Source organism: Macaca thibetana, chromosome 12 (genome assembly GCF_024542745.1).
Source record: "Macaca thibetana thibetana isolate TM-01 chromosome 12, ASM2454274v1, whole genome shotgun sequence".
Classification (NCBI taxonomy): domain Eukaryota; kingdom Metazoa; phylum Chordata; class Mammalia; order Primates; family Cercopithecidae; genus Macaca; species Macaca thibetana.
In genome coordinates this window covers 23,757,081-23,785,020 of record NC_065589.1, presented here as the reverse complement: position 1 = coordinate 23,785,020, position 27,940 = coordinate 23,757,081, and the positions used below count along the sequence as shown (strand labels likewise).

Here is a 27,940-nt window from a genome sequence, read left to right as displayed (position 1 = left end):
TTGTATTTTTTAGTAGAGAGAGGTCACCATGTTGGCCAGGCTGGTCTCAAAATCCTGACCTCAAGCGATCCACCCACCTCAGCCTCCCAAAGTACTGGAATCACAGGCATGAGCCACTGTATCCAACCTTCTAGCTCTTCTTTATTTTTTATTTGTATCTTTTATTTTTGAGACAGAGTCTCGCTCTGTTGCCGAGGCTGGAGTGCAGTGGTACGATCTTGGCTCACTGCAGCCTCTGACTCCTGGGTTCAAGCCATTCTCCTGGCTCAGTCTCCCAAGTAGCTGGGACTACAGGCATGCACCACCATGCCTGGCTAATTTTTTTGTAGAGATGGAGTTTCGCCATGTTGGCCAGGCTGGTCTCGAACTCCTGGCCTCAGGTGATCTGCCCGCCTCAGCCTCTAGTTCTTCTTTAACATAGAAAATATATTTATAATTGTGGTTTCATGTATGGAGTAGGTTATTTTTTTTCTCTTGAATAACTTCCTGGTATCCATCCAGAAGTGAGATCCTGCAAAGCAGTCCATCAGTTTTGTTGGCATTTCTCTCCAGAAAGATGGTCAAATTTATAGCTTCATGTGCATTTTTCCACACCTCTGTCAGCTTAGAGTTTTACACCTTCTAAAAGGTTTTTAGTTTAACAAGTTGATGTTCTTCCTGAGTCTAGTTTTTGTTTTATTTTTTATTTTATTCATTTATTTTGAGACAAGGTCTTGCTCTGTCACTCACACTGGAAGGCAGTGGCGCGATCTCCGCCTCCTGGGTTCAAGCGATTCTTGTGCCTCAGCCTCCTGAGTAGCTGAGACTACAGGGGATGTGCCACCACACCTGGCTAATTTTTGCATTTTTAGTACAGACGGAGTTTCGCCATGCTGGTCAGTCTGGTCTCGAACTTCTGGCCTCAGATTATCCACGCGCCTTGGCCTCCCAAAGTGCTGGGATTACAGGTGTGAGCCACCGCACCCGGCCTCTAAATTTTGCATTTCTCTGGGAAATAGACTTTCAGAAAGTGTTTTCTCTTGAGGTATGATATCCCAGGAGGTGCCAGGAGATGGCGCTGTGACCCTGTACTTAGGCTCCCTCAGAAGGCACTGTGGACTTAGTGGTAGTGGGGGGTGTGTGTGCATCAGGAGAGGGGATATCAAGAAATCCAATGGGCTTCCCTGTAGCCCCAGTTTCCCACCTGAGTTCAGAAGACCTGGTTTGGGGGATGTGGAGTCTTCATTTCCCTGCCCTGCCCTGTGGTGAATCTTTCATTCTATCCAAGTTCAACTGAACCTAAGTCGATGAAGTGTTCACTCAAGAGGCCAGACATAGTTCATGCCTTCCAAAACACTTATTCATAAGCAAGTGGAGTGAAAATGCTGCATTTCCTACAAAACAGGTTCAAAGTGCTATGAGTTACTGGAAATTCGAGAGGTTGCCTCCAGCTACAGCGCTGAGGTCTTGCTGAGAGTGGGGATTAGGCTGGGCTGACTGGGGAGTTGGAGTGTGAACAGAGCATGGAGGGGAGTGGAGACCAGGGTTTGGGGTCTGAACAAGAGCCGCTATGAGCCTGGATCCTTCCTGGAGACAAAATGGAAGTTGAGACTGGGAAAACAAGAAAAGACACACTGTGATGGAACCATGATGCCAAGCGGAGAAGTATAAACTTTGTTTTGCAAGCATCGGTGTGCCTGTGGAAGTTTTACAGCAAGAAAATGGTAGGATCATGTCTCTACTTTGGCACAATTATCCTGAGGTTTAGTTAATTCAGTGGTTTTCCTTCTGTGTTCTACAGACGCATTATCTTCGTCTGTCTGACCTCTCAGTAGTGGCTGGTAGGGTTGCCTACTTTCCTCTTCCTGAAGCCCTCTCTTTCCCTGGCTTCTGTGAAGCCCCTCCTCTGTCTCCTTTGCAGCCTCTTCCCTTCATCCAGCCATTAGACTGCACCTCAGCGAGGCTCTGCTCAGCCTGTACTCTCCCCTGGGCCATCTCAGGTTAATTACACCCTATACTGAGATGACTCAGCCCAGGCCTCCCTCTGAGCTCCAGACCCATTTATCCAACTGCCAACTTGACAGTTCCTCTTGACTGTTTCGGAAGCATCTTTAACTCAAGTCCCAGACTCCCCCACCCAACCTTGCCTAATGCTGGTCCTCTTCCGGTGTTCCTTGCTGCGGGGACAACCAACACCAGCATCCATACAATTAATCAGGTTAAAACTCTCTGAGGCATCCTCTACACCTCCCCCTTCCTCAACCCCTTTCCCAACCCATCCCCAAATCCACTGGACCCGACTTCCTTGACACAGATCGAAACTGTCTGCTCTTCCCAGACTCCTCTGCCATTCACGTAGGTCAAAGCCACACCGTTTTTCACTTGGACCGCTACAGCGCCTCCTAACTGCCCTTCTGCATGGCCCCCCTCCAATCCCCTCTTCACACTGTGGCCAGAGCCATCTTTTCAAAGTATAAAACTGACCATGTTGCCAACTACCTTAGTGAAATCTCTACATTGGCTTCCCATTGCTTTTTTTAAAAAAAATCCATATTGTTGAAATAATACAGAAAAAAGCATAAAACAAATGTACAATTGAGGACCCTTGAAACAAGCTGCCATGAAAAGAGACAACCTTGACAGCCATTCCTCTCCATGTGTCCCTCAAAATAGAACTGCCTCCTGCCCCCACCTCCAGGCCAACTCTCCTGACTTTTATGGTAAGTATCTTTTTTTTTTTTTTTTTTTTTTGATCACTCCAACATGCATCCCCTAAATACTATAGTTCAGCCTTGCCTGCTTTTTTTAAAAAAATTATCTATCTGTTAGGTCTTCTTTAATCTAGAAATCCTCCTCCATCTCTTTTACCTTCCCTCTTGCAATGAATTTGTCCTGTAATGTTTCCATTGCTTTTAAAATAAGAAAAAATTCTCTTCCATTCCCGTAAGGCCTTTCTTGGTCTGATTTCCCCCAAATCCCTCTAGCCTAATCTGCCAACAGGCTCTGCTGTTCACTCTCATTCCAACCTCTTTTTGCCCACCCCCCCTACTCTCCCTCCATCACTCTCCTCCACTCTCCATCGCACCCGCCTCCCCCTCCCTGCAGTTCTTTTGGAAAGGCTGCTCCTTCTGCCTGAAATGCTCTTCCCTCCCTTTGTCTCCCAGTTAACCCCAACTTATTTATTTTACATCTCAGCTAGAGTGTTCCCTCCTTAGAGAAGCCATCCCCTCCCGTGTGACCTGGTCAATCCTCACCCCGCAGCCTCTTACAGGCCCCTCCCTTCTTTTCCCCAGCACGGTCAAAGTTGTTGGCTTTCCTTTTGCTTGAGAGATGATGTGATTAAAGACTGTCAGCTCCATGCGGGTAGGAGTTATGTCCACTTTTGCTCACCATTTTTCCCCCCGCTACCCAGCTGGGAGCCTGGCACATCACTGTCCAATTACAAATTTGCTGACTGCTGCCCAGGGAGAGAGACAGCAGACAAGACATCAAAAGGGAGGCTGGCTGTGGAGACCCGGATTTAGGAGCCCTGCTTCCCGAAGAAGTGAGAGCTGAAGCAGCAGGGACAGGTGGTGTCCCAGGAGCAGAATGGAGGAGAGGAGGGCAGAGGTTCTTCCCTAGAACACTTGAGGCCAGGCCAGTACCCTTTGCCCACCGCACGTCAATACCACAGGAGCCAGCCTGGGCCAGGATGGCTGGAGAGGCTCCTGGGGCCAACCACTCCCACTTGGGCCCATGGGGCTAAGTGGAAACAAATGTTCCCTGGCTTTCCCCCAGCCCTGTTGTGGTGGGCGAGCAGCAGCCCCTCCCTCCTTAGCCCGTGCTCCCCTATCCCCTTTCAAGCTCCCCCTGAGTTCTTTCTCCCCGGACTAGGGGGGGCATGGATAGGCTTGAAAGAGGTAGAAGATGGGAGGCAGGTGGGCTCTGCAGGAAGCTGGGGCCTGGTATAGGGGATTCTCTTATCCCTGCCTTGACTAGAGCCACGACCTTGCTCTGGAAAAGCACACTTTCCTGGCTTCAGGTGGGCTGCGAGTGTGGGAGGAGAGCTGTCTGCGATGCAGAAGGAAGAGGAAAATGAGCCTCTCTCCTCGCTGTCTTTTCTTTTTCTATCTTTCTCCATCTCTCTAAGGGGTTGGCCTTTCCTCTCTGTGTTCTCCAGGGACCCAGAAACCAAGGGCTCTTAGGAATTCTCAAGGCATGTCACCTCCCTGAAGGAATAGGAGTTCCTGGGGACAGAGAGAGGGAAGGACAGATAGGAGTTCTGGGGACAGAAGGAGGGAAGTAGGGAGGGAAAGAGGGAGGTTCGTGGGAGGGGAAGGGTCACAGGCCCAAATTCCTGGGCTCCTGCAGCTTTAGCCATTCTGAGAAATGACAAACAGAGAAAGTGATTTAGAGACAGACACAAATAGAGACCGAATTATGGACATGGGAGAGATGTAAAAAGGCACAGAAAGACAGTGAGAGAGAATCCGCCAGAAACAGAGGGCTTTGCTTTCGCCCGCAGCGATTCTGATGTTATCTATTTCCAGCTGCCTCTCCCCCCCAACTCCACTGCCCCCACTCTGCCCCTCCTTCCTCCTTAACCTTCAGTCTCTCCTTCCCTGTCTCCCTTTTGCGCAGGGCCTAGACATAGTATGGACAGGTTCCCAGGATTTAAGGGAGAGCGACGAAGGAAGGTGGGGTGGGCAGGGCCCAGAGGATAGGGAGGGGGGTCAGACTGTCACCTCCCCATTCAGGCCACCCGTTTCCGGGCTGCTGTATTCCCACTCTAGTCTCTTGTGAACGTTCTTCTGCATGCATATCTCTGCAGAGGTGGTGTGTGTGTGTGTGTGATGTGTTTCAGCCTGAGCCAGCCCATCTGTGTGTCCGTCCATACCTGTGGGTGAAAAATCACAGCATTATCTGGGGGAGGGAGGATGTCCTGTGCTTTCTGTGGGGTTATCTGGAGGCCTGTGCCCAGTCATTGGTGTGTGTGAGGAGGCAAGTATGTCACATATCTTCATCTATCTTTGTGCACCACGGTCTGTTTCCTCCTGCCACCCCCCTCCAGCCCCTGCTCCTTTGTAAGTCTTCTAAGGTGATACTGGTGGGTTGAAGGCTCAGGAACATCTGAATTCATCTCTTTGGAGGTTTGGGGGCAAAACAACAGAAGTCATCCTCTGGCTCTGCCCAGATGTCAGCCAGCCTCTTGATGAGGATGCGGAGAGGGCAAAGGAGAGTGAGCAGAAGGGTGCTCCTGGGGCAGAAGCCCTAGGAATTGGGACTCCAGGAGTCCTGCTTGTCACAGATTCCAGCCCACCTCCCCGCCACCCCCCAACCCTGCAATGCTCTGCAGGCACTACTGGGCCAACTGATTCTGGAATGGGACTGTGTGGGGGAGGGACAAGGGCTTGGGGAGTCCAGAGATGGCAAAAGATTCTGCAAGATCTGGCCAGAGTGAGTGCTGCAGGAGGGGTGGGGCCAGCTGTGTATGTTTGCAGGAAAGGTGGGGGGTGGGGGCAGAAAGGCCGCCTGCGGGGGAGAAGGCTTCTTGGCAAACGCCCCAGTTTCCTGAGCTGATCCCTGCTCCCTGCCACTGCTCCCAATTCTGTTGTTTCAATAACATCATTTTTATCCACCCCACAGAGAGACTGTGTCTTAGGAGGGGGAGGCGGGGAGCAGGGCTAGGGCATGGGGGAGGGGTGGTAATGGAGAGAGGCTGGGGTCTGGAGGCAGCAGGGACTAGATTTGGGGCGCTCCCTCCTCAGGCAGAGGCAGGGCGGTCTCAGAGCCCAGGTCCCCTGATGACAAAGACAAATACATTAAAATTCTTGCCTCGGAGAAGAATGCAGGATAGGGAGAGCATTTCATAATCTGCAATAACAGTAGCAGGGTGGGAGCAGGGCTGGGCAGGGGGTTCGGAACCCAGGCAGTGGCTCCCAGGAGGCTGGCCACTGGCCACCTGCAGCCTCCAGGGACCCCCAGAGCCCTCTAGCTGGCTATTTGGTACCACATGGCCGGAGTGTGCACCCAACCTGGGTATGTCTTTGAATGTGTAGTGTCCAAAGTTGGCATTGACCTGTAGTAACTGTCCAGATTGGCATTGCCCCGTAGAAACAGCAACTGTGTGCAAAGTTACTAGGTGCAGGGGCTCTGTGTGGCATTTGGATAATGTTAAAGGCTAAAATGGGAGAGGGCAGTGCTTGGACCAGACCCTCTCTCTATGACTCCCCCGTTCCCCTTCTTTAGCATGTCCTAGTCCCTTCATCAGAACTCTCTGTATCCAGTACAAGGGGTTGAGCTGATGCAGACTGGACACCAGAGCCCTGATACGGAGCTTGCTTGCAGGCAAGGCCAACACTTCTCCAGTTCTCTCATCTCTGTCTGCTCATTCCTTCCCCCATCTGCCTCCTCCCCTGGGGTCACCTCCCTTAGCCCCTTGGCCTCATCTTGATCTACTTGTCCCCCCTCTCTGGGCGACTCAGGATCTTGTCTTCTCTTTCTGGTCACCAAGGTTGTTTGTCTCTCTTGGAAGTGACCTCAGTCCCCACGATCAGGTCCCCCTCTCTCCCAACAACCAGGAGTTTTCTTCTGGGCACCTGACGTTTCTGCCATAGGGACTCGATCTGTTCTCCCCACTCCAGGACAGCCTTAAAGGTTGATGGTTGCTCTTAATGGTAGTGGCAGAGAGAATGTCCCACACCACCTGTCCCTCAGCACCCTGGGGCACGTCAGGGGCTGGAGGGACAGGGGCTGCTGCCCACTGCCAGCTGAATGGCGTGATGAATGGAGCTGTCCCTCCTCCCCACGGAGCCTTTGATCTCCCCCCCGTGGGGAGGGGGCTGGGGCATCAAAGACATTTTTGTGGCATTAGAAAATCAGATAAACGCCATCTCACCTGCAGCTGGCTCTCCCACCCCTTCTACCCGGGCCAGGTTGGGGGAGGAACTCGAGGCAGAGACCCGTGGACACGGGAGGCCGGGCTGCAGCGAATTCTGACCCCTCGATCTCTTGAAAGTCTGCGACCTGCATTCTCCCGCTCGCTTACACGTGCCAGCGCTTGCGCGCACGCCCTGGAGCGGCTCCTCTTGCCGTCTCATTTCCCCCACCTCCCCGCCCCGGAACGCGGGCTTGAGAGGTGGAATGGCTGGGGAGCGAGAGCGGAGGCCCATGGCTTCCTCCCTTCTTCAAGGAGAGGCTGAGGAAGGGGCGTGCAGCACCGAAGAGGGACACGGAAAGAGATGACCCCTCCAGCATCCGCCTTTCGGGCGGTCCAGTTTGACAACCCTCGCTGAAGCACCCCGCGCCCCAGGCCAACTTCCTCTCTTGCCTCCGCGCCAGCATCTCCCTCTGCACCGCCCCCCGCCCCAAACTCCCTCATTCCTGGGAAGTTTTCTCTCTTTACAGTCAACAAACCTGTCAAACGTCTCCCTTCCAGCCCGTCCCCCATTCCTCAGCTCCTCTTTCTCCCCCCTTCACCCCTCTCTACTCTTCTTCCCCGCTCTTCCTTGCCCCCGACTCCTGGCGGCCGCGAGCGGCGGGGGACTCGAAGTCCGGGAGAGGCGAGGCGAGGGGGCGAGGCGGGCGGGTCCCACAGCCAGAAGCGCGCTGGGCCCCGCCCCGGCACCCCGCTCCCGCCCTCCACCGCGCTCCGCGCCCGCCGCCCCGGGGCGCACGGCTCGCTCCCCAGAGTCCCGCCGCCTGACTGTCGCAACTGCCACCCCCCTTCGGCCCCCTGCCCCCCGCCCCCGCCTCGGCCCCGCTCCCCTCCCACCCCCGCCCCCGGCTCTGATTTCTTCTCCCGAGCGAGCTCCGCAGGAGACACAGGCGCTGGCTGCCCCGTAAGCTCTCCGCCTCCGCCGCGCCCTCCTAGCCCGGGATGGGCCCCCCCGCCGCCGCCGGAGCCCTCGCCTCCCGGCCGCCGCGGTTGAGCTCGCCGCGCTCGCCCTGAAGCCCGGGCCCTCGCGCGCAGCGGTTGGCTCCGCAGCCTCGACCCCTGCCCACCCCGGCGGCCGTAGGGCGGTCACGATGCTGCCGCCCGCGCCCTCCCGCCTCGGGCTGCTGCTGCTGCTGCTCCTGTGCCCAGCGCACGTCGGCGGACTGTGGTGGTGAGTCCGGCTGTCCTGGAGCGGCTCTGGACGCTGGAGGGTGGGGACTCCGGGACCCAGGACCGATTGGGGTGTTCTGCAGCCTCCGGGCTCTACCTGCTTTCAGAGCCCAGCTTTCTGGCCCCTACCGGGGGCCTTTCTGAACGCCACTTCGAGGTTCCTAACCCCTGGGCACATTCTATTGTGTTTCCTCCTCCCGGATTCTCCCCCCGCCCCCGCCAAGTTATGCGCTCACCCAGCTCACCAAGGAACAGGCGGGTGGGTAGGAAAGAGCTTTCGGAAAGACACATACCCGAGGAAAAGAATGTGTGAGGAGGGCCCTGGATTCAGGGTAGGGGGCTGGATTTGGAGAAGACAGGAACGAGGTGGGAAGCCACAAGGCAGAGAGGACCACACAGCTGCCCCTTCCCCGCCCTGCTTTGCCTACCAACACACCAGCTTCTCTCCGGGCTCCTGTGGAGTGGACCGTAGTGGCGAGAGAGGGAATATAAAGGGGAAAGTGAGTCAGGACCCTGGTTTTCTCTACCTCGTCCTACCCGAGCAAGGAAAAGGAGGAGAGGAAGGAATGGGACCCAGGCGCCCAGCCCTTCCAGACGTGGGGGTCATGACTGAAAAAAAAAATGTGCAGCCTGGGAGATAAGGGACCGGGAGGGTCCTGCGGGAAGGGAGAGGGGCCTGGTCAGCCAAGGGGCGGGGGCGTCTTCCCAGGCTTGGCCCTAGCTAGAAGGGACACCTAGGCAGTGAAGGTTGCGGGAGCTTCGAGCCCTGGGGGTGGGGCCGAAGCGGGGAAGGAGGGTGCCCGGCCGGGACGGCTCAGAGATCCAGATCCAGAGGACTTTTTTTCCCCTTCGTCTCCAGAGCCGCAAACCCTCGCCCGGAATAGCTCAGTGTTTAGAGAGGAGGGACTTGGACTACAACGCTGACGGGTTAGCCAATCTTAAGAAGGCAGGGTCGTGCCTATTTGCATATTGCCACGTGATTGGCTGGTTGTCGACCCTCCGCTCCTCCCTCGCCCCCCAGATTTGAAAGAGAGGCAGATCCCGGTGCTCTGGAGAGATAGGGAGTGGGATGCCCACACAGGGAGCGGCGGGCCGCAATCCTCCGTGATGCGGAGAGCCGTCCCACGCGAGTGTCACGGAAGGGGCGAACCGAGGACGACCCAGGTCCCAACTAGGGAACACATGCCGTTTGATCCGGCTTAGTATAATGCAGTGGCAGCTTCGAAGCAGATAGATCTAAGATCTAAACATTATGTTTGTGATTTGGGCTAGTCACTTCCTTTCCCTACCTCTCAGTCTTGACTGGAAATAGGATAACAGTCTCCCTACCTGGCAGGCTTGCTGGGAAGGTTAGGTAGGAGGACGTGTAGAATAACAGGACCTTAGGAGGTACTTAGTATGTGCGGTGCCCTCCTCACAACCCAGCTTCTCCTGGCCAGGGTCCCCAGGATTGAAAAAGGGGATTCATTTAAATTTAAAATCCAGAGTTTCAAGGAAAATGTTGTAAAGGAATCTCTTTTCCCCATAAACGCCTTTCCTAACTTTGCCCTTTTTCAAGGTATGGGGATGGGGTCCCTCCCTGATGGCCATTGTCTTCCTTCCCCTCCCTCACCGTCTGTCTAAATCATTCTTATCCTTACAGTTAAAATACCACTTCCACCCTGAAGCTGCCCCCTTGTCCTCCTTCCATTGGCCTCTCTGTGCTCCCACTGTATCACATACATTGGGCAACTATGCTAGTTACTGCATTTGGCTGACAACAGTCCTTTAGGTCTCTCTTCCCTGCTCCTGGAAGGCAGATACCTTGTCTTTAGGAGCCCTGAGGCCTAGGAGAGTGTTGGTGCTGGAGACGGGTTTGTGGAGTGTCATTGGACAGGCTGATTCACCTTTCTGGGCTCTATATCTGTGGGGGTTCCTTTGTTCAGGAGGGACTCCTGGGTGGCAGCCAAGCCAAAGGAGAGCGGCCTGGTCCCTGAGAGACTGACCCTGAAGCTAGGAAGAAGGGAGTGGGGGAGGAGGTGACACGGGCAGGTGTGGGAGAACACAGAGGCCTTCATGGCCACAGCTGCAGGGTGTGCCGGGTGAGGAGTGAGGGGCCCCAGTGATAAGGTGTCCAACTGCCTTGCTCAGATGTGCCTCAGAGGGAATGAGCCTCTCCTGCCTGCCTTGGCCCCTTCACTCTCCTCTATTTATTTTGTTTTTCTTTCTTTATTTCTATATTTCTATATTTATTTATTTATTTATTTATTTATTTACTTAGAGACAGAGTCTCGTTCTGTCGCCTAGGCTGGAGTGCAGTGGTGCGATCTTGGCTCATGGCAACCTGTCTCCCGGGTTCTAGTGATTCTCCTGCTTCAGCTTCCCAAGTAGCTAGGACTACAGGCGCCCACCACCATGCCTGGCTAGTTTTTGTATTTTTAGTAGAGACAAGGTTTCACCACGTTGGCCAGGCTGGTCTCAAACTCCTGACCTCAAGTGATCTGCCCACCTCGGCCTCCCAAAGTGCTGGGATTACAGCCATGAGCCACCACACCCAGCCTCTTTTATTTTTTATTTTTTGAGATGGAGTCTCGTTGTGTCACCCAGGCTGGAGTGCAGTGGCACAATATTGGCTCACTACAGCCTCTACCTCCCGGCTCAAATGATTCTCCTGCCTCAGCCTCCTGAGTAGCTGGGATTAGAGGTGCCCACCACCACGCCTGGCGAAATTTTGTATTTTTAGCAGAGCCAAGGTTTCACCACGTTGGTCAGGCTGGTCTCAAACTCCTGTCCTCAAGCAATCTGCTCACCTTGGTCTCCCAAAGTGCTGGGCTTACAGGCGTGAGCCATTGCGCCTGGTCACCTGTCTATTTCTGACACTTCATCTCTTTGGTCTGAGCCCAGACCCCCTTCCCCTGGATCTTTGACTCTGCTTACACTCCTGATCCCTCCCCACCCCACCAGTGCCCTCCAAGGTCAAGTGTGGGTTGATGGGTTGGACCAATAATTCCCACTGGCCTGAGGCTCTTCCACTCCCCCAGCCCCCCATTCTCACTTCAGCTGGCATCTTTCCCAGTAGGGACTTCCAGGCTGTTCCCCGATGCCCAGCACCTGCTTTCACTGGCCTTCTTCTCCCTACTTGTCAGAGAATCCTGGCCAGGTCAGAGCTCCAGTGCTGGCCAGGAAAGCAGCTGCAGCGGCCTCTTACATCCCACTCTGATATTCTAGCAGCAGCCAGGCTGGAAGCAGAGAGGACCCCAGGACCTTTGAGTGACTCGACTGTCTTGGTCAGGAAAGGGGAGTCCTGCAGGGGTGTGGCCCATGCCCTTGGAATTGGCTTGGAGACCTGACTCCAGGTTCCTGAGAAGTTTCTCTCCCACCTTTTTCACTCCCCCTCCTTACTCCAATGTGATGCATGCTTTCTAAACTCTGCCTCCAGGCCAGGCACAGAGGCTCAGTCCTGAAATCCCACCACTTTGGGAGGCTGAGGCGGGCAGATCACTTGAGGTCAGGAGTTCAAGATCAGCCTGGCCAACATGGTGAAACCCCATTTCTACTAAAGATACAAAAGTTAGCCAGGAGTGGTGGTGGGTACCTATAATCCCAGCTACTCGGGAGGCTGAGGCAGAAGAATCGTTTGAACCTGGGGGGCTGAGGTTGCAGTGAGCCGAGATCCATGCCACTGCACTCCAGCCTGGGTGACAGAGCAAAACTCTGTCTCAATCAATCAATCAATAAAAATAAACTCTGCTTCCAGCCTCTCTGTCTTTCTCTCATCTGTAATAATATCTTTGTGAATTATAGAATCCCAGATTCCAGGACATTGGCCAGGCTCTCTGGAGGTCATCTTGTCCAGCCTCATTGCATCCAGGTTATCCAGCCTATGCTGTGGCCCTGTCAAACCCTGTCTTGGGAGTGAGGCAGAGAAGGAGAGCTTCCCAGTCACCAGTTTCCCGCTTCCGCTCTGCTCCCTGCTCCAGCCTTGCCCACCCCCAGGAAGTTCTTTACAACATCTGACCCATCGTTATTTATACCTCCAATCAATGGATGTAGAAAATAGCTCACTCTCATAGAATGGTCAAATCAATCGCTCTCTTCCCTCTTCCTCTTTCTGTTTTTTTCTTTTCTTTTCTCTTCTCTTCTTTTTCTTTTCCTTTCCTTTCTTTTCTTTTCTTTCTTTTTGAGACAGTGTCTCACTCTCTCACCCAGGCTGGAGTGCAGTGGTGCGATCTCAGCTCACTGCAACCTCTGTCTCCAAGGTTCAAGTGATTCTCCTGCCTCAGCCTCCCAAGTAGCTGGGATTACAGGTGCCTGACACCACGCCAGCTAATTTTTTTAGTATTTTTAGTAGAGACGGGGTTTCACCATGTTGGCCAGGTTGATCTTGAACTCCTCACCTAAAGTCATCTGCCTGCCTCAGCCTCCCAAACTGCTGGGATAACAGGCATAAACCACTGTGCCCAGTCCTGTTTTATATTTTCTATGAAAGAAACTAACCCTCCCCTTGTTCCACTAGGGAAAACACCACCCAGTGTCACTCCCTTCCCCCATCCCATCTTGTCTTTCATCCACCCCCCTCCTGGAAAAGGAAATGGGAGCCAGAGGCCTAGGACAGCCTCATCTGGCCCCACAGGGAGGCAGGGAAAGGACCCCAGCTTCTTTGTGGCAGTCAGGTTTTCTAGCTGCCACCCCCAACCCAGGCTGGGCCTGACCACCCTTTCCCATCCTGTCTTTATCTGGGGCCCTGACCCATTGCGGGCAGTCCTGTCGCTGGCCCCTGCTGAGCTCCAGGGTGGGGTGCAGAAGGGGGTGGGTTGGCCATCCATTCCCCCCTCCAGGCCTCCCGCCTTGGCAGCTTCCCCTGAAGGGAGACAATGGGGCTGTGAGCAGAAAAGGGCAGGGGCAGAAGGAGGCTGGCCCAATCCAGGCCAGAGCATGCCCTGAGCCCACCAGAGTTCTGGCACTGAGACGTTTCCTGGGGGGTGCAGCCCCCTCCTGCCCTGTTCTCATCAGAAGCCAGGAGTTGGTGGGGAGAGGTTAGCAGGAGGTTTGCTCACCAGGCCCAGCAAGGCAGGGTTCCAGAATGTGCACTATGATGGAGAAATGCCACTGTGGAGGGGATGAGGCGAGGGCAGGGTTGTGAGGCTGGCGGAAGGGTGGCTGGAGGCACTTGGAACATAGACGCCTGTCCTTTGTGGGTCAGTGACAGCACCCCCAGCCTGCACCCTCCTTCCTGCCTAGGCCAGGCACTCCCTCGGGTGCTTCTCCAGAACTGCCAGAGGAGGAGCTGAGGGAGAGAAAGGCCTCTGGGAGGCTTCCACCTTGGCCTCTCTGGCTGGTTCCTCCAGCTCCGAGACCTCTGTTTAATCTAGAAAGTAGATCTAGAAAGCACTTAGAGACAATCAGGTCCAATATTTTCACTTACATGTGAAGGCGGCAAGGTCACGGACAGGCAGTGAAAAGATGACTTGCCCCTGGCCACCCAGAATCCAGGCAGCTCAGAGCTGGACTGAGTCCACCTCTGGCTCAGTATCTCATTCTTGTAAGGGGGTGGGAGATCAGGAAAGGGGCACAGGATCTTTCACAGGCCTCTCCTGCTCCCCCGTCCCACCCTCAGATAGGGCGAGTAGAGGGCCCAGGACAGTCTCCTGGGGCACCTTCGCCTGCTTCAGCCCTGACCAATAGGAAGCCCATTGCACAGCGAAGTCTGTCAGAGAAGGGAATGCCTCCACTTCTCCCAAGAGTGATGAAGACAGATGGGTGAGGAAGGGCAGAGGGAACCAAGTTGAGTTAGGAGTGGTGAGGGGGGAATGGGGTAGCTGGGGGGCAGTGGGGAGGCAGGGGTTAATGGAGCTGGGCATCACTGGCTTTGATGTGGTGGTTTGGGTGGGGGTAGGGGCTGGGGGAGGGGGAGCAGTAATTACCGAGTTAGACAGAGCAGGACAGGACAGGCGGGCGGGCACAGGCCCGGGCCCAGCCGCCTCAGCAGCCGTCAGGCAACATTTTTCTGCCCCTTCTCCACCACCCACCTCCCCCACCCCCACCCACAGCCCCAGGGCTCAGGGCTCCCTCTGCTGGCTTGTGGGAGGTGGGGTCAGTGTGGGGACCTTAGGAGCAGGGGCGGGGAAATAGAGGGAGGCTGACTTGGAGATCCTTCAGAGGGCATTGGGCAACCAGTGGGCTGTGATCCCTTTGGCCTCAGTGATCCACCCAGGAGGGCCTGCTGGGGAAGAGGAGGGTCCTAGAGGGTACATTTGGTCCAGGAGCAGGGCTGGATGGAGGAGGAGGAGACGCAGGGATCCAAGCTGAGAAGAAATAGCAGAGAGTTGGAGAAAAGGTTGTTCTTGGAAATCCACAATGCTGCCTGCACCCTACGGTTTGCCCTAAACTGGGCAGGCTCAAAAGATGAATAAGGGTGTGAGTGGGAAGACAAACACCAGTAGTTGGAGGAAGCCCACTCTCTGGACAGGTTCTCTGCATCTGTAATCTGGGAGGGAGGTGGATATTACTATTTTCATCATCCATCTAATGAAGACTAAGTGCCAACTTCACATGCTAGGGACTCACTCAACATCATAGAACAAGCAAATGGCAGAGCCCAGATCCAAACTCAAGTCTGGTGGATCCCAAAAAACCCTGAGTGTACTCCATGAATGCCCATGCATGAGCTTATTGTCTTTTGATGAGTTTTCTACCTAGTTGGAAAGATAAGACAAGCAAACATGAAAAATTAATTATACCACTGGCAGGATAACAGACACTCCCCTCCCCGCCACAAATGAGTGACACCTTGGGAGATGCATGGAGGAAGGTCGGTGGGGATTGGGGCCCAGGGAGGCTCCTTAGGGCAAGTGGGATCTGAGGTGAGTTTGGAGAGATGCTAAGATTTTGATGACTTAGGGTGGGTCTGAGTCCAGAAGTTTAGCGATGTTATCTGGAATATATTTGGAGTTAATCAACCCTGCTAGGAGTACGGGGCTGTGTGGAGGATGCTGTGGGAGGCCACCGGAAGTCTTCTGATATCTAACGTGCCCATTTCCCTACAGCACTGTTTGTGTTTGAAATATTCATCTACTGTGTCTTGCAATAGGGATCCCCCCACCAGTGGCCAGAGTCAGTTGTCTCCTGTCTTGCTCATCTGCATAACGAGGGTGAGATGGGTGGGGCTGAACTGGGGGATCTCTGACATTGTTCTTGTCCCTCTGACTCAAGAGATGGAAAGGTAGGTTAGGCCAGAAATCTAGGACCTCCAGGGCTTAGGTCTACAGATGTTGCCAACAGGGACTGGCTGGCCCCTGATACCACATCCCTGGGCAATTGATCCTACCAACCATGGTCCTTAGTAGAGAGACCTTGGTGTAGGCCAAGCCGGTTAGAATGACCATCCATAGGCTTGCCCCTTCTTGTCCGCAACTTATTTCTTTCAGGGGTAGCCTCATTTTTTTCTATGCCCAGGAATGGCTGTTTGATGAGGATCCCAGATCCTATATATTGTGTATGACCACCACTGTGCGTCAGACCCAAAAACAGGCAAATTCTCCCAAAGGAGCACATCTTCTCTGGGCTGATCCCAGGCCAATGCTGACCCAAAGGCCTGAAAAGCAGAGTTCACTGTCTAAGGAAGCATAAAGGAAGGAAGGTGAAAGGTGAGTGGGGATGGGGGAGATATTACTTGATGTGGTGTCAAAAGCCAAAGTTATAGGGGGTATGTGAGTCTCTCATGCTAACTCCTCAGTTTTTCTGAAGCCCACAAAAGGAACTGACTTGCTCAGAGTGGCTCAGCCCACACAGAGTTGACAGAAACCAGAGATCGGAAGCAAAGCTTGGTGTTTTGCCCAATGCCCCCTGCCACGCCCCTTCTGGAGTTTCATTTCCTATGTATTTAGGATGGGAGCAAGGACAGGAGGGCAGGGAACAAACTGGTCCCTTGGGATTCTAGCTGCTACTACTGCCCATCCCTCCCCCTGACCAGCTTGTAAACAAGTCTAGTTCCCAGGCAGCCAGCCAGCCTGGGGAGCCAGACCCAGACCAGGAACTGGCTCTGGGGCAGCCCCCCAGCCCCAGCCCCACCTCCTGAAAGTCCCTGGCCTCCATACTCCTCATGATTCTCCCTGTCTCTAGTCCCTGCGAAACAGAGAAGGTCAAGAGGTTTTTGTCTTTCTGTCTTGCTCATCTCCACTCCCTCCTGCCTTCTTAAGGGAGGAGGAGGGAGAGGAGAAGGATGGGGTAGAGTAACCTTGGGAAGATAAAGCCAGTCAACCCTGAGAAAGTAGGGAGTTAGCAGAGGGCAGGGTTGAGGAGGAGGGGCTGGGGAACTTAGAAGTAGGGGCAGCGGGGGTGGGGAAGATGAGCTTGCAGAGTCCCCGACTCACAGGTGGAGCCCCAGACATAAGGAGCTGGATGACTGCAGAGAGGACTCATTCCCTGCCTCTGACTCTCAGTGGGGGAAAAGAGCATGTTTGAGGAAATGAACTAGGAGTCATGAAATAAGATGTGGACAGGGGCCTGGGCTCAAGTGAGAACTTTCTCTTAGATGGCATGTTTATTCATTCAAAACCACATATTAAATGATGTTTGTTGTATAATATACTACAGGTATTATTCACATATAGCACAGAATTCATACTATACAATTTCATTTGTAATACAAATTGGGGTTGGGGGAGGATATAAACTAAGTACCTAAGTCTTCCAGGAGATGCAAAGGAAAATAAGGCAGTCCTAATGCTCAAAAAGCTCATAGTCTTATCTCCTGACCCTGCACAGCCATGTTGGAAGCTGCCTCCAATCCTTCTTATAATGAGGTAGGATATATGGGCAGCGGAGGGACAGATAGATTGATGGATCCATAGAGACCAATCAACTCTCAAAAGTCACTGGGTCACTGGGGTGCCCTGACCCACCCTCCATTGCTTTACTTATCTAGGCTGGGAAAGGGTGGGGGCCAGTGCTGGGCTGGTCTTAAGTACACAGGAAGGAAGATGTGGACTGTAGCCTCTCCATTGAGAGACATCTGGTTCCTGAGCTACTTGGGTAAGGATGACAGCAGCAACCTGATTTTGTGTGTGTGTGTGAGTGTGTGCGCGCGCCATGAGAATGCATGCGCACACACACGTGTTTGTGTTGTAGACCGTAAAGGACTGAGCTTATTACACATCTTCCTGCACCACCTCTTCAAGCACTTCTGTCCTTAGTGTTGAGAGTTCTACCTTAAGACCTAAATTCCTCTTGCTTCTATTTAAGACCATCACATTTCATTGTTGTGGAGCCAGAACATGCCTGGGCAGCCTGTACTTGTGGAGCAAATGGGGACAGTGGGGCGGATATGCACTAAAGCAACACTGAAAAGTAGGCCACCTTGACCTCTGGCACCACCTACCAGCATTCTCTATATTTTCTATCTCCTGGGACCCCTACCCCCACCCAGTTTTTTTTTCTGCCCTCTGCTGAAGAACTTTTGGGTGGTCTCTAATTACCCTCTGTTCCCAAATGCTCTACTCATTCCTTTGAGATGGGGATCCCAGCTAAGTGTTCAAATAGGAGCAAGCTGATGAAAGTGGTTCCCCAGGTGTGAATCCCTACAGAATTAACCTTCAGGGGTCTGCTGTACAGAAACGAAATGTCAGCTCTCTCCTCAGGCAGAATGAATGTCAGGAGTGGAGGGATTTCTGGAAGTGCATGAAACTTCCCATGGAGTCTTCCCCTACCAAGCCAAACATTGCCTGCCCCCCAGCAGTGATGTCACCCCAATAGGTAGGGCTTGGTTCACTGCCATTCTGCTCAGAGAAGGCAACAGATCCTTGGCCGTGTGTGGTGGCTCATGCCTGTAATCCCAGCACTTTGGGAGGGCAAAGCAGGCAGATCACCTGAAGTCAGGAGTTTGAGACTGGCCTGGCCAACATGGTGAAACCTTGTCTCTACTAAAAGTACAAAAAAATTAGCCAAGCGCGGTGGTGCACGCCTCTAGTCCCAGCTATTTGGGAGGCTGAGACATGAGAATTGCTTGAACCTGGGCAGTGCAGGTTGCAGCAAGGTGAGATCGCGCCAGCGCGCTCCAGCCTGGGTGACAGAGCGAGACTGTCTCAATTAAAAAAAAAAAAAAAAAGCCACAGATCCTGGAGCAGGAGAAGGGTCAGTGTCACCTACTTTCCAACAATGCTTCAGAGACCTGGCCCCCAGCTCCTTCCTCCTGCTCTCCAGTTCAGGGACACAGAAGATATCAGGGTAGGAGGTCCCACCTTAGAGATGAAAGCCCAACACACCCATTTTACAGGAGAAACTTGGGCTACGGAGGGGGTGTGACTTTTCTCAGCAAGGCTCCATTCCCTACCCATTCTGACATCTTGTGGCATTCTCTCTTCCTGGGATTGTTCTTGCCTTTCATCCGGGCTGTTCAGCTGACACATATCCAGCTTGTGGTCCACTAGGACCATATCATTCCTTGATACTGCTTACTTTTCTTTGGTATCTCTTGATGACACATACTTTCTTTCCCTTGACAGCCTTCTTGATCTTTCTCCTGTGATTTCTTTTCCTTGTCACCCTTTTGGGCTACACGTTTGAGTTTTAACTTTGGTTTACCTGGTGCCAGCTGCTTTCACCTTCAGTCAAGTTTCTATAAGGATTTATTTACAAAGATGTGCGCAGGAAGATAAGATTGAATCTTTGCTCTGTAGCAATTATCAGAATAGACTCTAGTTAAGAGGGGACGCAGACATGGAATAGTAGGAGAGCCAGGCAGGACAATCTCAAGTGCAGTTTGGGGGTAGGGTGGGAGGGCATGTCTCAGCTCCCGGCTGGGGGCTAAGTAGGGCTGGTCTCCCTCCCTTCCACCCCAAGCCCTTATAAGGGTTATACCCCTGACTTGCTATTATCTGCTTTCCAGGGCTGTGGGCAGCCCCTTGGTTATGGACCCTATCAGCATCTGCAGGAAGGCACGGCGGCTGGCCGGGAGGCAGGCCGAGTTGTGCCAGGCTGAGCCGGAAGTAGTGGCAGAGCTAGCCCGGGGCGCCCGGCTCGGGGTGCGAGAGTGCCAGTTCCAGTTCCGCTTCCGCCGCTGGAACTGCTCCAGCCACAGCAAGGCCTTTGGACGCATCCTGCAGCAGGGTCAGTGTGGGGAGGGGGCGGAAGTGGGGCTGCTTTCTCCAGGCTGGGGGACCCGAGGAGTGGGGAGCTGGTTCGCTGAAGTTGCCTGAGCCCCACTTCCCCGTCGCATGTATCTGGGCACTCTGCAAGGACCCTGCCTCCCAGGCCCCTGGTCCCAGGTTTCAGGTCCCAGGCCCCAGCTGACCGCCCCAACCCGTGCTGATTGCACCTCTGCATTCGCAGACATTCGAGAGACAGCCTTCGTGTTTGCCATCACCGCGGCGGGCGCCAGCCACGCCGTCACGCAGGCCTGTTCCATGGGCGAGCTGCTGCAGTGCGGCTGCCAGGCGCCCCGCGGGCGGGCCCCTCCCCGGCCCTCCGGCCTGCCCGGCACCCCCGGACCCCCTGGCCCCGCGGGCTCCCCGGAAGGCAGCTCCGCCTGGGAGTGGGGAGGCTGCGGCGACGACGTGGACTTCGGGGACGAGAAGTCGAGGCTCTTTATGGACGCGCGGCACAAGCGGGGACGCGGAGACATCCGCGCGTTGGTGCAACTGCACAACAACGAGGCGGGCCGGCTGGTGCGTAGGGGCACGACGGAGTGAGTGTGTGCGGAAATGTGAGTGTGCCCGCAGGAGCGTGCTTGAGAAAGTGTGGGCAGGAGTGAGGGCGTGTAGGTGGAGGGGGCGTTAATGTGTGGGGGAGTGGGCATGTGCGGAAAGACGGGCTGCAAGCATGGATGGACATGTGGGAGGAGGGGTGTCCAACCTCAAGAAGGAGTCACTTGGGGGTCTGAGAAGGCCAGATGCTGGGCGGTACAGTGGGCAGAATGGGGAAGGGATACTCAGGGAATAGGACTGAGGGTCTTTAGTGACCCCAGGTAGAGAGGGCACAGCTTCAAGACAGGACAGGTGAAGCAAAGCTTGCAGTGGGTAGGGGGTCTGGATGCCTGGGCAGGGGCAGAGGAATAAAACAAAGGTGGGGATGAAAGACAGGATAGAAGCTAGGGCAAGGTCTGGGGACTGGGTAGAGGGAAGTCAGGGGGAGTGAGAGAGGCCTAGAAAGAGTTTGAACATGTCTGAGGGGCAATGGAAAAGAGCGAAGGACAGGGAACCAATCCTGGTGGAGGTTGGAGGGAGTCAGGTGGAGGCCAGGACAGCTGTGACCAATTCTGGGCACTTGCCAACTGGCTGCCCAGCAACCCCAGCCCAGGTCTCACCTGCCCAGAGCTATGGCAGCCTCTCCTCTCCCCTCTGTTTTGAGGAGAGCCCCAGGAGCTCTCCTTCAGGAGCAAGAAGGTTGTCTGGGTGTGATGGTTCCAGGAGGGGGCAGGGTAGACTCAGGCTGTGGACAAAAGGTCAGGTTAGCCCCTGGATTCTGAGCTTCCAAAAATGATTTTCTTGGGCCATCAATCCTTGGTGGGGTTGGAAAATCTTAGACCCTGCTTCAAACAGTGAATAGGGGAGAGGCCGCCTGGGTTCCACTCTCAGTACTGCATTCCCAGCCGGCCCTCCTGCACCCTATGCCTCAGTTCTAGGGTTCTCCAGGGACACCGCCATACATACCGTGTCCTCTAGGGTTCGGGCCTGAGGCATCGGGCAGGGAGAGGAGGGGGCCCAAAGAGGAATGTCCGGACAGGCCCACATACCTGCCGAGAGGGCTGGGGCGGGATGGCGGAGACAGACGCCCAGGCGGCTGGCTCTGCATCTCTGTTCAGCCCCGCCTGGGGCTGTGAGGGGTAGGAATGAGGGGGCCAGGTTGGCAGGGGGCTAGGCCTCCACAGCTGCCACCTCCCCCGTCCTCCAGAGAGAATCTCATCCCTGCTGTCCATTCTGCTTTCTCCCCCACCCCCTGGCTTTGGACCCTGGAATCTCTGCGCTGCATATTGTCCCCCGTCTCCCTGCTTCATCATCATCATACTACTCCATCCTCACCATTCCTCCTGCTCCTCCCTTCCGAGCTGTCCTTTCCTTGATTTCCTCCTCCTGAACTTGCGGTCTCCTTTTGTCTGCATTTTCCTCTTCCTTTCACTTCCCATTCCCAATCTTATTTTCTGTCCATCCACTGGGCCCTTCCCTGCACCCCCATCTGTCCACATGCGTCCGCCCCTCTGCTCCCCGCAGGCCGTACGGAGCCACACGCGCACCGAGTGCAAATGCCACGGGCTGTCGGGCTCGTGCGCGCTGCGAACCTGCTGGCAGAAGCTGCCTCCGTTTCGCGAAGTGGGCGCGCGGCTGCTGGAGCGCTTCCACGGCGCCTCACGCGTCATGGGCACTAACGACGGCAAGGCCCTACTGCCCGCCGTCCGCACGCTCAAGCCGCCGGGCCGAGCGGACCTCCTCTACGCCGCTGATTCGCCCGACTTCTGTGCCCCCAACCGACGCACCGGCTCCCCCGGCACGCGCGGCCGCGCCTGCAATAGCAGCGCCCCGGACCTCAGTGGCTGCGACCTGCTGTGCTGCGGCCGCGGGCACCGCCAGGAGAGCGTGCAGCTCGAAGAGAACTGCCTGTGCCGTTTCCACTGGTGCTGCGTAGTGCAGTGCCACCGCTGCCGTGTGCGCAAGGAGCTCAGCCTCTGCCTCTGACCCGCCGCCCGGCACCTAGACTGACTTCGCGCAGCGGTGGCTCGCACCTCCGGGACCTCAGGGCACCGGCACCGGGCGCCGCTCGAGCCCAGCCTCTCCCTGCCAAAGCCCAACTCCCATGCCTCTGGAAATGGTGAGGCGACGGACTTGAGAGAACACCCACCTACGAAGGCCCAGGGCGCCGGACGGCCCCGAAAAGGCGCTCCGGGAGCGTTTAAAGGACACTGTACAGGCCCTCCCTCCCCTTGGCCTCTAGGAGGAAACCAACAAGTCAGTCTAAAGGCCTCTGGATACTGGGCTCCCCAGAACTGCTGGCCACGGGATGGTGGGTGAGGTTAGTATCAATAAAGATATTTAAACCACTAGGGCTGGACCCACAGTTTGCGGGGAGACCCATCTTCAGGCTGCCAGGCTCCAGAAGAAGGTAGTTTTGCTAGAACTAGCACCTTAGGGGCCATCACCTGGGTCCCTGTCTCCCGACCAGGTTGGCCTCTCCTGGAAACTCACTATCCCCCCTTGGTATTCTTCTTGTTCACTCCTGTCACACATCTAGGGCCTGGATCTACAAGCCGGAGAAGAACTAGCAATTCCTCTTTAAAGGGACAGGGGCATCAGAAGCTTCCGATGGTATGCTCAGCTCTCAAACTCGTCCTTGTCTTAACTTTTAGGGGATTGTGTCTGTTTCTATGACTCTTGGGGAATTTCTGGGTAAACTTTTGGGGATACCTAAGCCCATGGGATTAAAGCACTTTATAAACTGTAGAATGTGATGAACACATGTTATTAGCTCTACCAGGTTTTGTTACCATCAAAACTAACTTCACCCCCATTCACATTGAAAAGACTGCCCAGAACAGCATTTCTAATCACACTTAGAGGCAGAGGAAGCAAGTTTGTCCCAACATTTCTCTTGGCACCCAGTAATATTTCCTTCCTTCTGGTTCCTCTTGGGAAGCTGATGGTGAAAGTGAGGAGACAGAGAGCAGTTCTGGATTCTCCAGAGCTGAAGCTTGAGCTCTCATCTTCCTCCAGAGAGAAAGAGGGAGGGCATAGCCCAACTTCCAGGACTCAGAGCCTCCAACTTTCCTCCAGTCCAAATACTGCAATGGGGAATGATTCCCCCATGAAGGTATGGAAGACAAAAAAAAAAAATGAGCTTTGGGGTCAGACACTCTGGGTTTGCAGTTGGTGCTGCTGCTTAGAACTTTACAACATAGGCCAAGTTAGCCTCATTTTCTTTATACAAAGGGATTTCGCTCTGTTTCAGTTATCCATTGCTACATAACAAACAACCCCAAAGTAATTACTTCTCAGGATTTTTGAGGTCATGATTTGTCAGAACTCAGCTCGGTAAGTCCGCTCTATGCAGCAGAACCATTGGCCTGGGTTCACATGGCTGCATTCTGCTGCAGTATTGGCTGTGCTGTGCTGGACAGTCCAAGAAGCCCCCACTCACATGTCTAGGACACAGAGCTTCTCTTGTGCTCTCATTCTCTCCATGTGGCTAACTTGGGCTTCCTTGCTGCATGTTAGCCTTAGGATAGTCAGACTTCTTACATAAGACTGACTTTTTTTTTTTTTTGAGACGGAGTCTCACTCTATCCCCCAGGTTGGAGTGCAGTGGCAGGATCTCGGCTCACTGCAAGCTCCGCCTCCTGGATTCATGCCATTCTCCTGCCTCAGCCTCCCAAGTAGCTGGGACTACAGGCGCCCGCCACCACACCTGGCTAAGTTTTTTGTATTTTTAGTAGAGATGGGGTTTCACTGTGTTAGCCAAGATGGTCTTGATCTCCTGACCTTGTGATCTGCCCGCCTCAGCCTCTCAAAGTGCTGGGATTACAGACGTGAGCCACCGTGCCCGGCCAAGACTGGCTTTTAAAAGAGAGTGTACCAAACTTGAAGGCAGAAGCTGTAAGTCTCTTAAGTCCAGCTTTGGAAGTTACATAGCATCACTGTAACTCTGTATTGGTCAAAACAGGTCACAGAGCCAGGCAAAATTCAAAAGGAGGGAAAATTAATTCCACCTCTCAATGGGAGGAGTGGCAAAGAATTTGCAGCCATCATAATCTGTCCCACACCCTCGCAGGATTGTTGGGATAATTTTTTTTTTGAGATATGAAAGACTGTAGCATAGCTCATGATACATAATTTGTCAAACATATGTTTAATAAATGATAGTTACTGTGAGAATGGGGATAGACATATGATGCTTTGCAGATATTGGGCAGGCCCTGATTGCAAATGAAGGTACCTGACTTTTAGCTGAGGCCAAACAGAATTAATGAATGGCTCTTATACCAGGGAAGTCCAGAGGTTAGTTTGAATTCAGGTACAACTGAACCCAGGGGCTCACATGGTGTCACAGGCTTCTTTCTCATCTCCTTCCCTCTCCCTCACCTCTGCATCTATTGTTTCTGCTTATCTCTGCCTCTCTTGGCATACTGTCCTCATTGTCTCCTCCTGCAGACTTTCTCCATGACAGCTCTATATGCAGTCTTAGATCCAAAAAAAGGAAGAATGACCTTCCCAGTTGTCTCCAACAGAAGTCCCAAGGACTTCTGTTCAGCTTGGTCATTTGCCTATTCCTGAACCAATAATGGTGTCCAGGGAGATGATGTCTAGGGAGATGCCTGCAATTGACAGCCTCTCTAGAACCACAGGGGGACGGGGTGGGCACCGGGAGCAAAGCACAGTTCTTCAAATAAAACAGAAGGAAAGGGAGCTTATTCTGGATGTGACAGACCGTGGCTTCCAGGACCCCTGTCCTTCCCCCGCAGTGCCCCTGCATTCACTTGGTGACCTAGCCTGCTTCAACCCTCAAGGCTCATGGTGGGGAGGGGTGTCAGGCTGCAGTGGGAAGGTTGAGGCGCCAGGGTTTTCCTTTCTGCCTCTTCTTGGCTCCCTTGGGTCAAATGTCTGGGCTTCAGAGAAGTCATGGAGAATTTGGACTTAGAACTCCTTGACCAAAGGAAACTCTGTTAACTTACCAAAGGAGACAGTGGAAATACATTATGGTCCACATAGAGGATAAATGAAGCTCCCTGAGGGCAAGGTTTATAAGATCTGCCTTCCCCAAAGCTCTGCTCTTATCTTCAAACAAAAAAAACCCCCAAAACCCAAACTCCTGCACTTCTCTCAGAGACCACCAGGGGGCATGCGGAGCCCAGCTTCTCTATTAACACAGAGAGACAGGACCTGCAGGACATCTGGGAAACTCAAGGGAGTGGCGGGCAGGAGAGGATAGGACTGAAAGGAAGCAAGGACCTACAAACAGCTTGGGTCAAGCTTCTAGGGTTCCAGACTGTCTGAGACGTCTGGGCAGGCCCAGACCTAGGGCTGGGATGCCAGCCTTCCGGTCTCTACCACTGCTGGGTCCTGCAGGGGGTGAGATAGGGTGGATGATGCTGGACATCTTCCTCCACAATGCCAGAGAGGGAAGCTGGGAAAGTGGCATGAACTGGCACCACCCTAGGCAGGTTAAAAGGAATTCAGAGGAAGTAGTATGATACAATGAAAAATGCCTCGTTTGCTAGCTTGACCTTGGTCAATCAGTTAACCTTTCTGAGCACTTCCTATCACCTAATAGGGGTCCCTGATTGCTTTTTAGCACATTGGGAGAATGCACTTCCATCTTTAAACTGCTGGTCACATGTTACTAGTCCATCTTCTGTGACCAAGCCCTGAAGGCGTCTGGGCACTGCCTTCTATGAAGATTGGGAATGATGACCTGGGAGGCACCATTGGGACTTCTAGCCTCATCTTCTTTGAGCCCTGAGATAGATCTGTGCTCTCTCCTTGCTGCCTGGGAAGGGGCCGGAAGTAGAGCTCCCACCACCACCCACCCCTGCTCATCCAGCTGCTCAGCCCCAGGCAGTCTGAGCCATCAAAGTCCCCTGCTGGCTGAGTGGCAGGGGACATGTGGAACTGGGGAGATGGGGGAAGTGCACAGAGGCACCCCAGATGTGCGTGTGACCACATCAGGAACAGGCAGAACACAGGCAGATGGGTGAGGAGGCCGAGTGGAAGGCCTAGGATCAGCCTGAGACCACGGGCTCGGGGAACATTTCCCTTCTCTTTCAATGACCAAATATATTAGGAGTTTGGGGAGACTGGAGCAACAAGCCATTCCCCCTTACCTTGCTGAGGGTTGGTGGCCCCTAAGGCCTGGACAACGGAATGAAGAGCCCCCCTATTGGTCTGTGGCTCCTTGGCTTTCTTCTACCCCAAGACAAACTTCTCCAGCTGGGCACCAGGACTGGGCTGGGGCTGGACTGGTCTAGGCTCGGGTTGTGAGGGTCCCACCTGTTCTCACTCCCATGCTTCCCCGGCCCTTCCTCCCTGTGACCTTCTCCAGAGCTGCCACAGCTGGAACCATTCTCCAAGCTGCCTTTCATCCCCAGTGCTCCCCCGCCCCCCAGTGGCCCCTGTAATTGTGGTCTTAGGCGGCGGCTGCGGGGGCTGGGGCTGGGCTGAGGGCCAGGGCCCAGGGCAGGGCCAGGGTGGGGACTAGGGGGTGCCGATAGGGGCTTGGCCATGGTGTGTGTCATATGGGGCTGGAACCCCAGCTGCAGACATTCTCTGGGCCTCACCTACATACTTGCCAAGGCTCTGGACTGACACAGACCCTCCCCTCCCTTCACTGAGAAGTGCTCTGACTTGGGTACTCCTAGACCCTCCTGACACCAGGGCAGAGCCACGCCTGAGTGCAAGCCTCAGGAATCACTGTTTGCCTCCTGAGTTGTTTTTTTTAAGAAAAGGTCTTCTGTGTCTCCTTTGCATCTCTGTATTTCACAGACAGTGGAGGTGGGGGAGCAAAGAGACCCCCCTCATCAGAGAGATGCCAAAGGAAACTAAATCAGCTCCTCAACCAGGTCAGCAGCATTTCCCAAAAGGAGTCCCCACCAGAATCACTGGGGATGCTAGCTAGAAAGACAGACCCCCAGGCCTTTCCCTGGAAAGGCTGATTCAACTGCATGGGGCCTGGAATCTGCATTCCCGCAATGGCCCACCCCAGGGGATACTTGTGCTGCATCAAGCGTGGGAAATGCTAGTGTGAGTGGAGGATGGAGAATAAGGACATCTGCAAGCTGATTAAGAATCCCTTCCCTGTGTCATGTTCTTAATTCTTTCCGGGCCTCAGTATCCCCAACAGCCAGTGAGAACATGACTCTCCAGCTTGCTGGTGTCTTCTCCCATCCTGGGCTGGTGCCTGCCTCCTGTGTTGAGTCTGGTCCCACCCCTACCCTTACCGCTTACCCTTCCCAAATGCTAGTCCCAAGCTGTCCCCGTTTCTGCAGCATGGTGGGGAGAGTGGGGAGGGCAGGGGGCAGTTGGGGTCAAATAAGGCTCTGGCTGACGCAGTCTGCTTGCTGCCCCTGGCTGTTTTCCTGCAGTCCAGCCAGACTGCTCCCCACCCCGCACTGCCCCACCCCCACCCCCAGCAGCCTCAAGCCCTTAATTCCTGACAGCTGCGGTGGCTGCCCGCAGAGATGAGGGGGAAAGGAGGGGGGAGTATGCCGTCAGCCTGCTGTTGCTCAGGCTGCCCCCACCACCTGACAGTCTGGGGACAAGGAGGGCCCCACCCCCCCTTCAATTCCCCAGGGATGGGCAATTCCAGGAATGGGCACTTTTTTGTCTCTGAGCCCAGAGGCTCCCATAGTTTTGTCCCTAAGCCAGCAGGGGCTCTCTTCAGAGAGAGGGGCATGTGTGTAAAGTGTGGGAGGCTTGTGCCCATTTTACAGAGGAGGATGCCGAGGGCACAGGGCAGGAGCAGGATCCACTATTAAGGCCCAGGCTAGCAGCAGAAACAGAAGGCAGAGCTGCCTTTCCCCTACCTTCTGGCTCTCAGGCCCTTGCTTGGGCCCAGCACACTTGCCCTATATCGAGGAGGGGCCCAGTGTTCAGTTGGGGTGGAGGGACAGGAAGATATCTCAGCGAGAAGTAGACCTGAGCCAGGAGGCTGGTATTAGGGAGCTCCTAGAGGACCATGTGCAGGTGGGGCCAGGGAGGGCCAGGACGAGACAGAGTATCTGCGGGCGCAGGCAGGCAACACTCAGTGTTGGGGCGGCAGCTGCTGCGCTGGGAGTCAGGAGAGCTGCGTTCAGTGCTAGTTCTTCCGCTAATTTGCTGTGTGATCTCTTTGAGCCTCGATATTTTCTTGTGAAATAAAGGGGAGCTAAGTAAACTATCTCAAGGGCCACTTCTAGGGTTAAAAGGCTCTCCAACGCCT

The 27,940-nt window shown here is 54.3% G+C and overlaps 3 protein-coding genes across 4 annotated transcripts in view; 2 read left to right on the top strand and 1 right to left on the bottom strand.

Annotated features, from left to right (window-relative positions):
* The window catches only part of RNF25 (ring finger protein 25), a 316,906-nt gene that overhangs the window by 190,556 nt on the left and 98,410 nt on the right, over positions 1-27,940 (bottom strand). The gene's annotated exons all lie outside the window — the stretch shown is intronic.
* The window catches only part of CDK5R2 (cyclin dependent kinase 5 regulatory subunit 2), a 129,588-nt gene that overhangs the window by 21,347 nt on the left and 80,301 nt on the right, over positions 1-27,940 (top strand). The window lies entirely within an intron of this gene.
* On the top strand, positions 7,987-22,074 carry WNT6 (Wnt family member 6). Of its 2 annotated transcripts, none has more exons than XM_050752443.1 (4): positions 7,987-8,066; positions 18,930-19,150; positions 19,373-19,707; positions 21,250-22,074. In XM_050752443.1, the coding sequence occupies exons 1-4, from the start codon at positions 7,987-7,989 to the stop codon at positions 21,709-21,711; spliced, it is 1,098 nt and encodes a 365-aa protein (XP_050608400.1). In that variant the 3' UTR covers positions 21,712-22,074. The 2 variants fall into 2 exon arrangements, with proteins under 2 accessions (XP_050608400.1, XP_050608399.1); XM_050752442.1 differs by lacking the exon at positions 7,987-8,066 and adding an exon at positions 15,038-15,690.

Bases quoted from the DNA above. Each gene is read 5' to 3' on its own strand.
- WNT6 (XM_050752443.1), top strand. From the start codon at position 7,987: ATGCTGCCGCCCGCGCCCTCCCGCCTCGGGCTGCTGCTGCTGCTGCTC. The intron at 8,067-18,929 runs GTGAGTCCGGCT...TCTGCTTTCCAG, and splicing joins CACGTCGGCGGACTGTGGTG to GGCTGTGGGCAGCCCCTTGG. The intron at 19,708-21,249 runs GTGCGTAGGGGC...TGCTCCCCGCAG, and splicing joins ACAACGAGGCGGGCCGGCTG to GCCGTACGGAGCCACACGCG.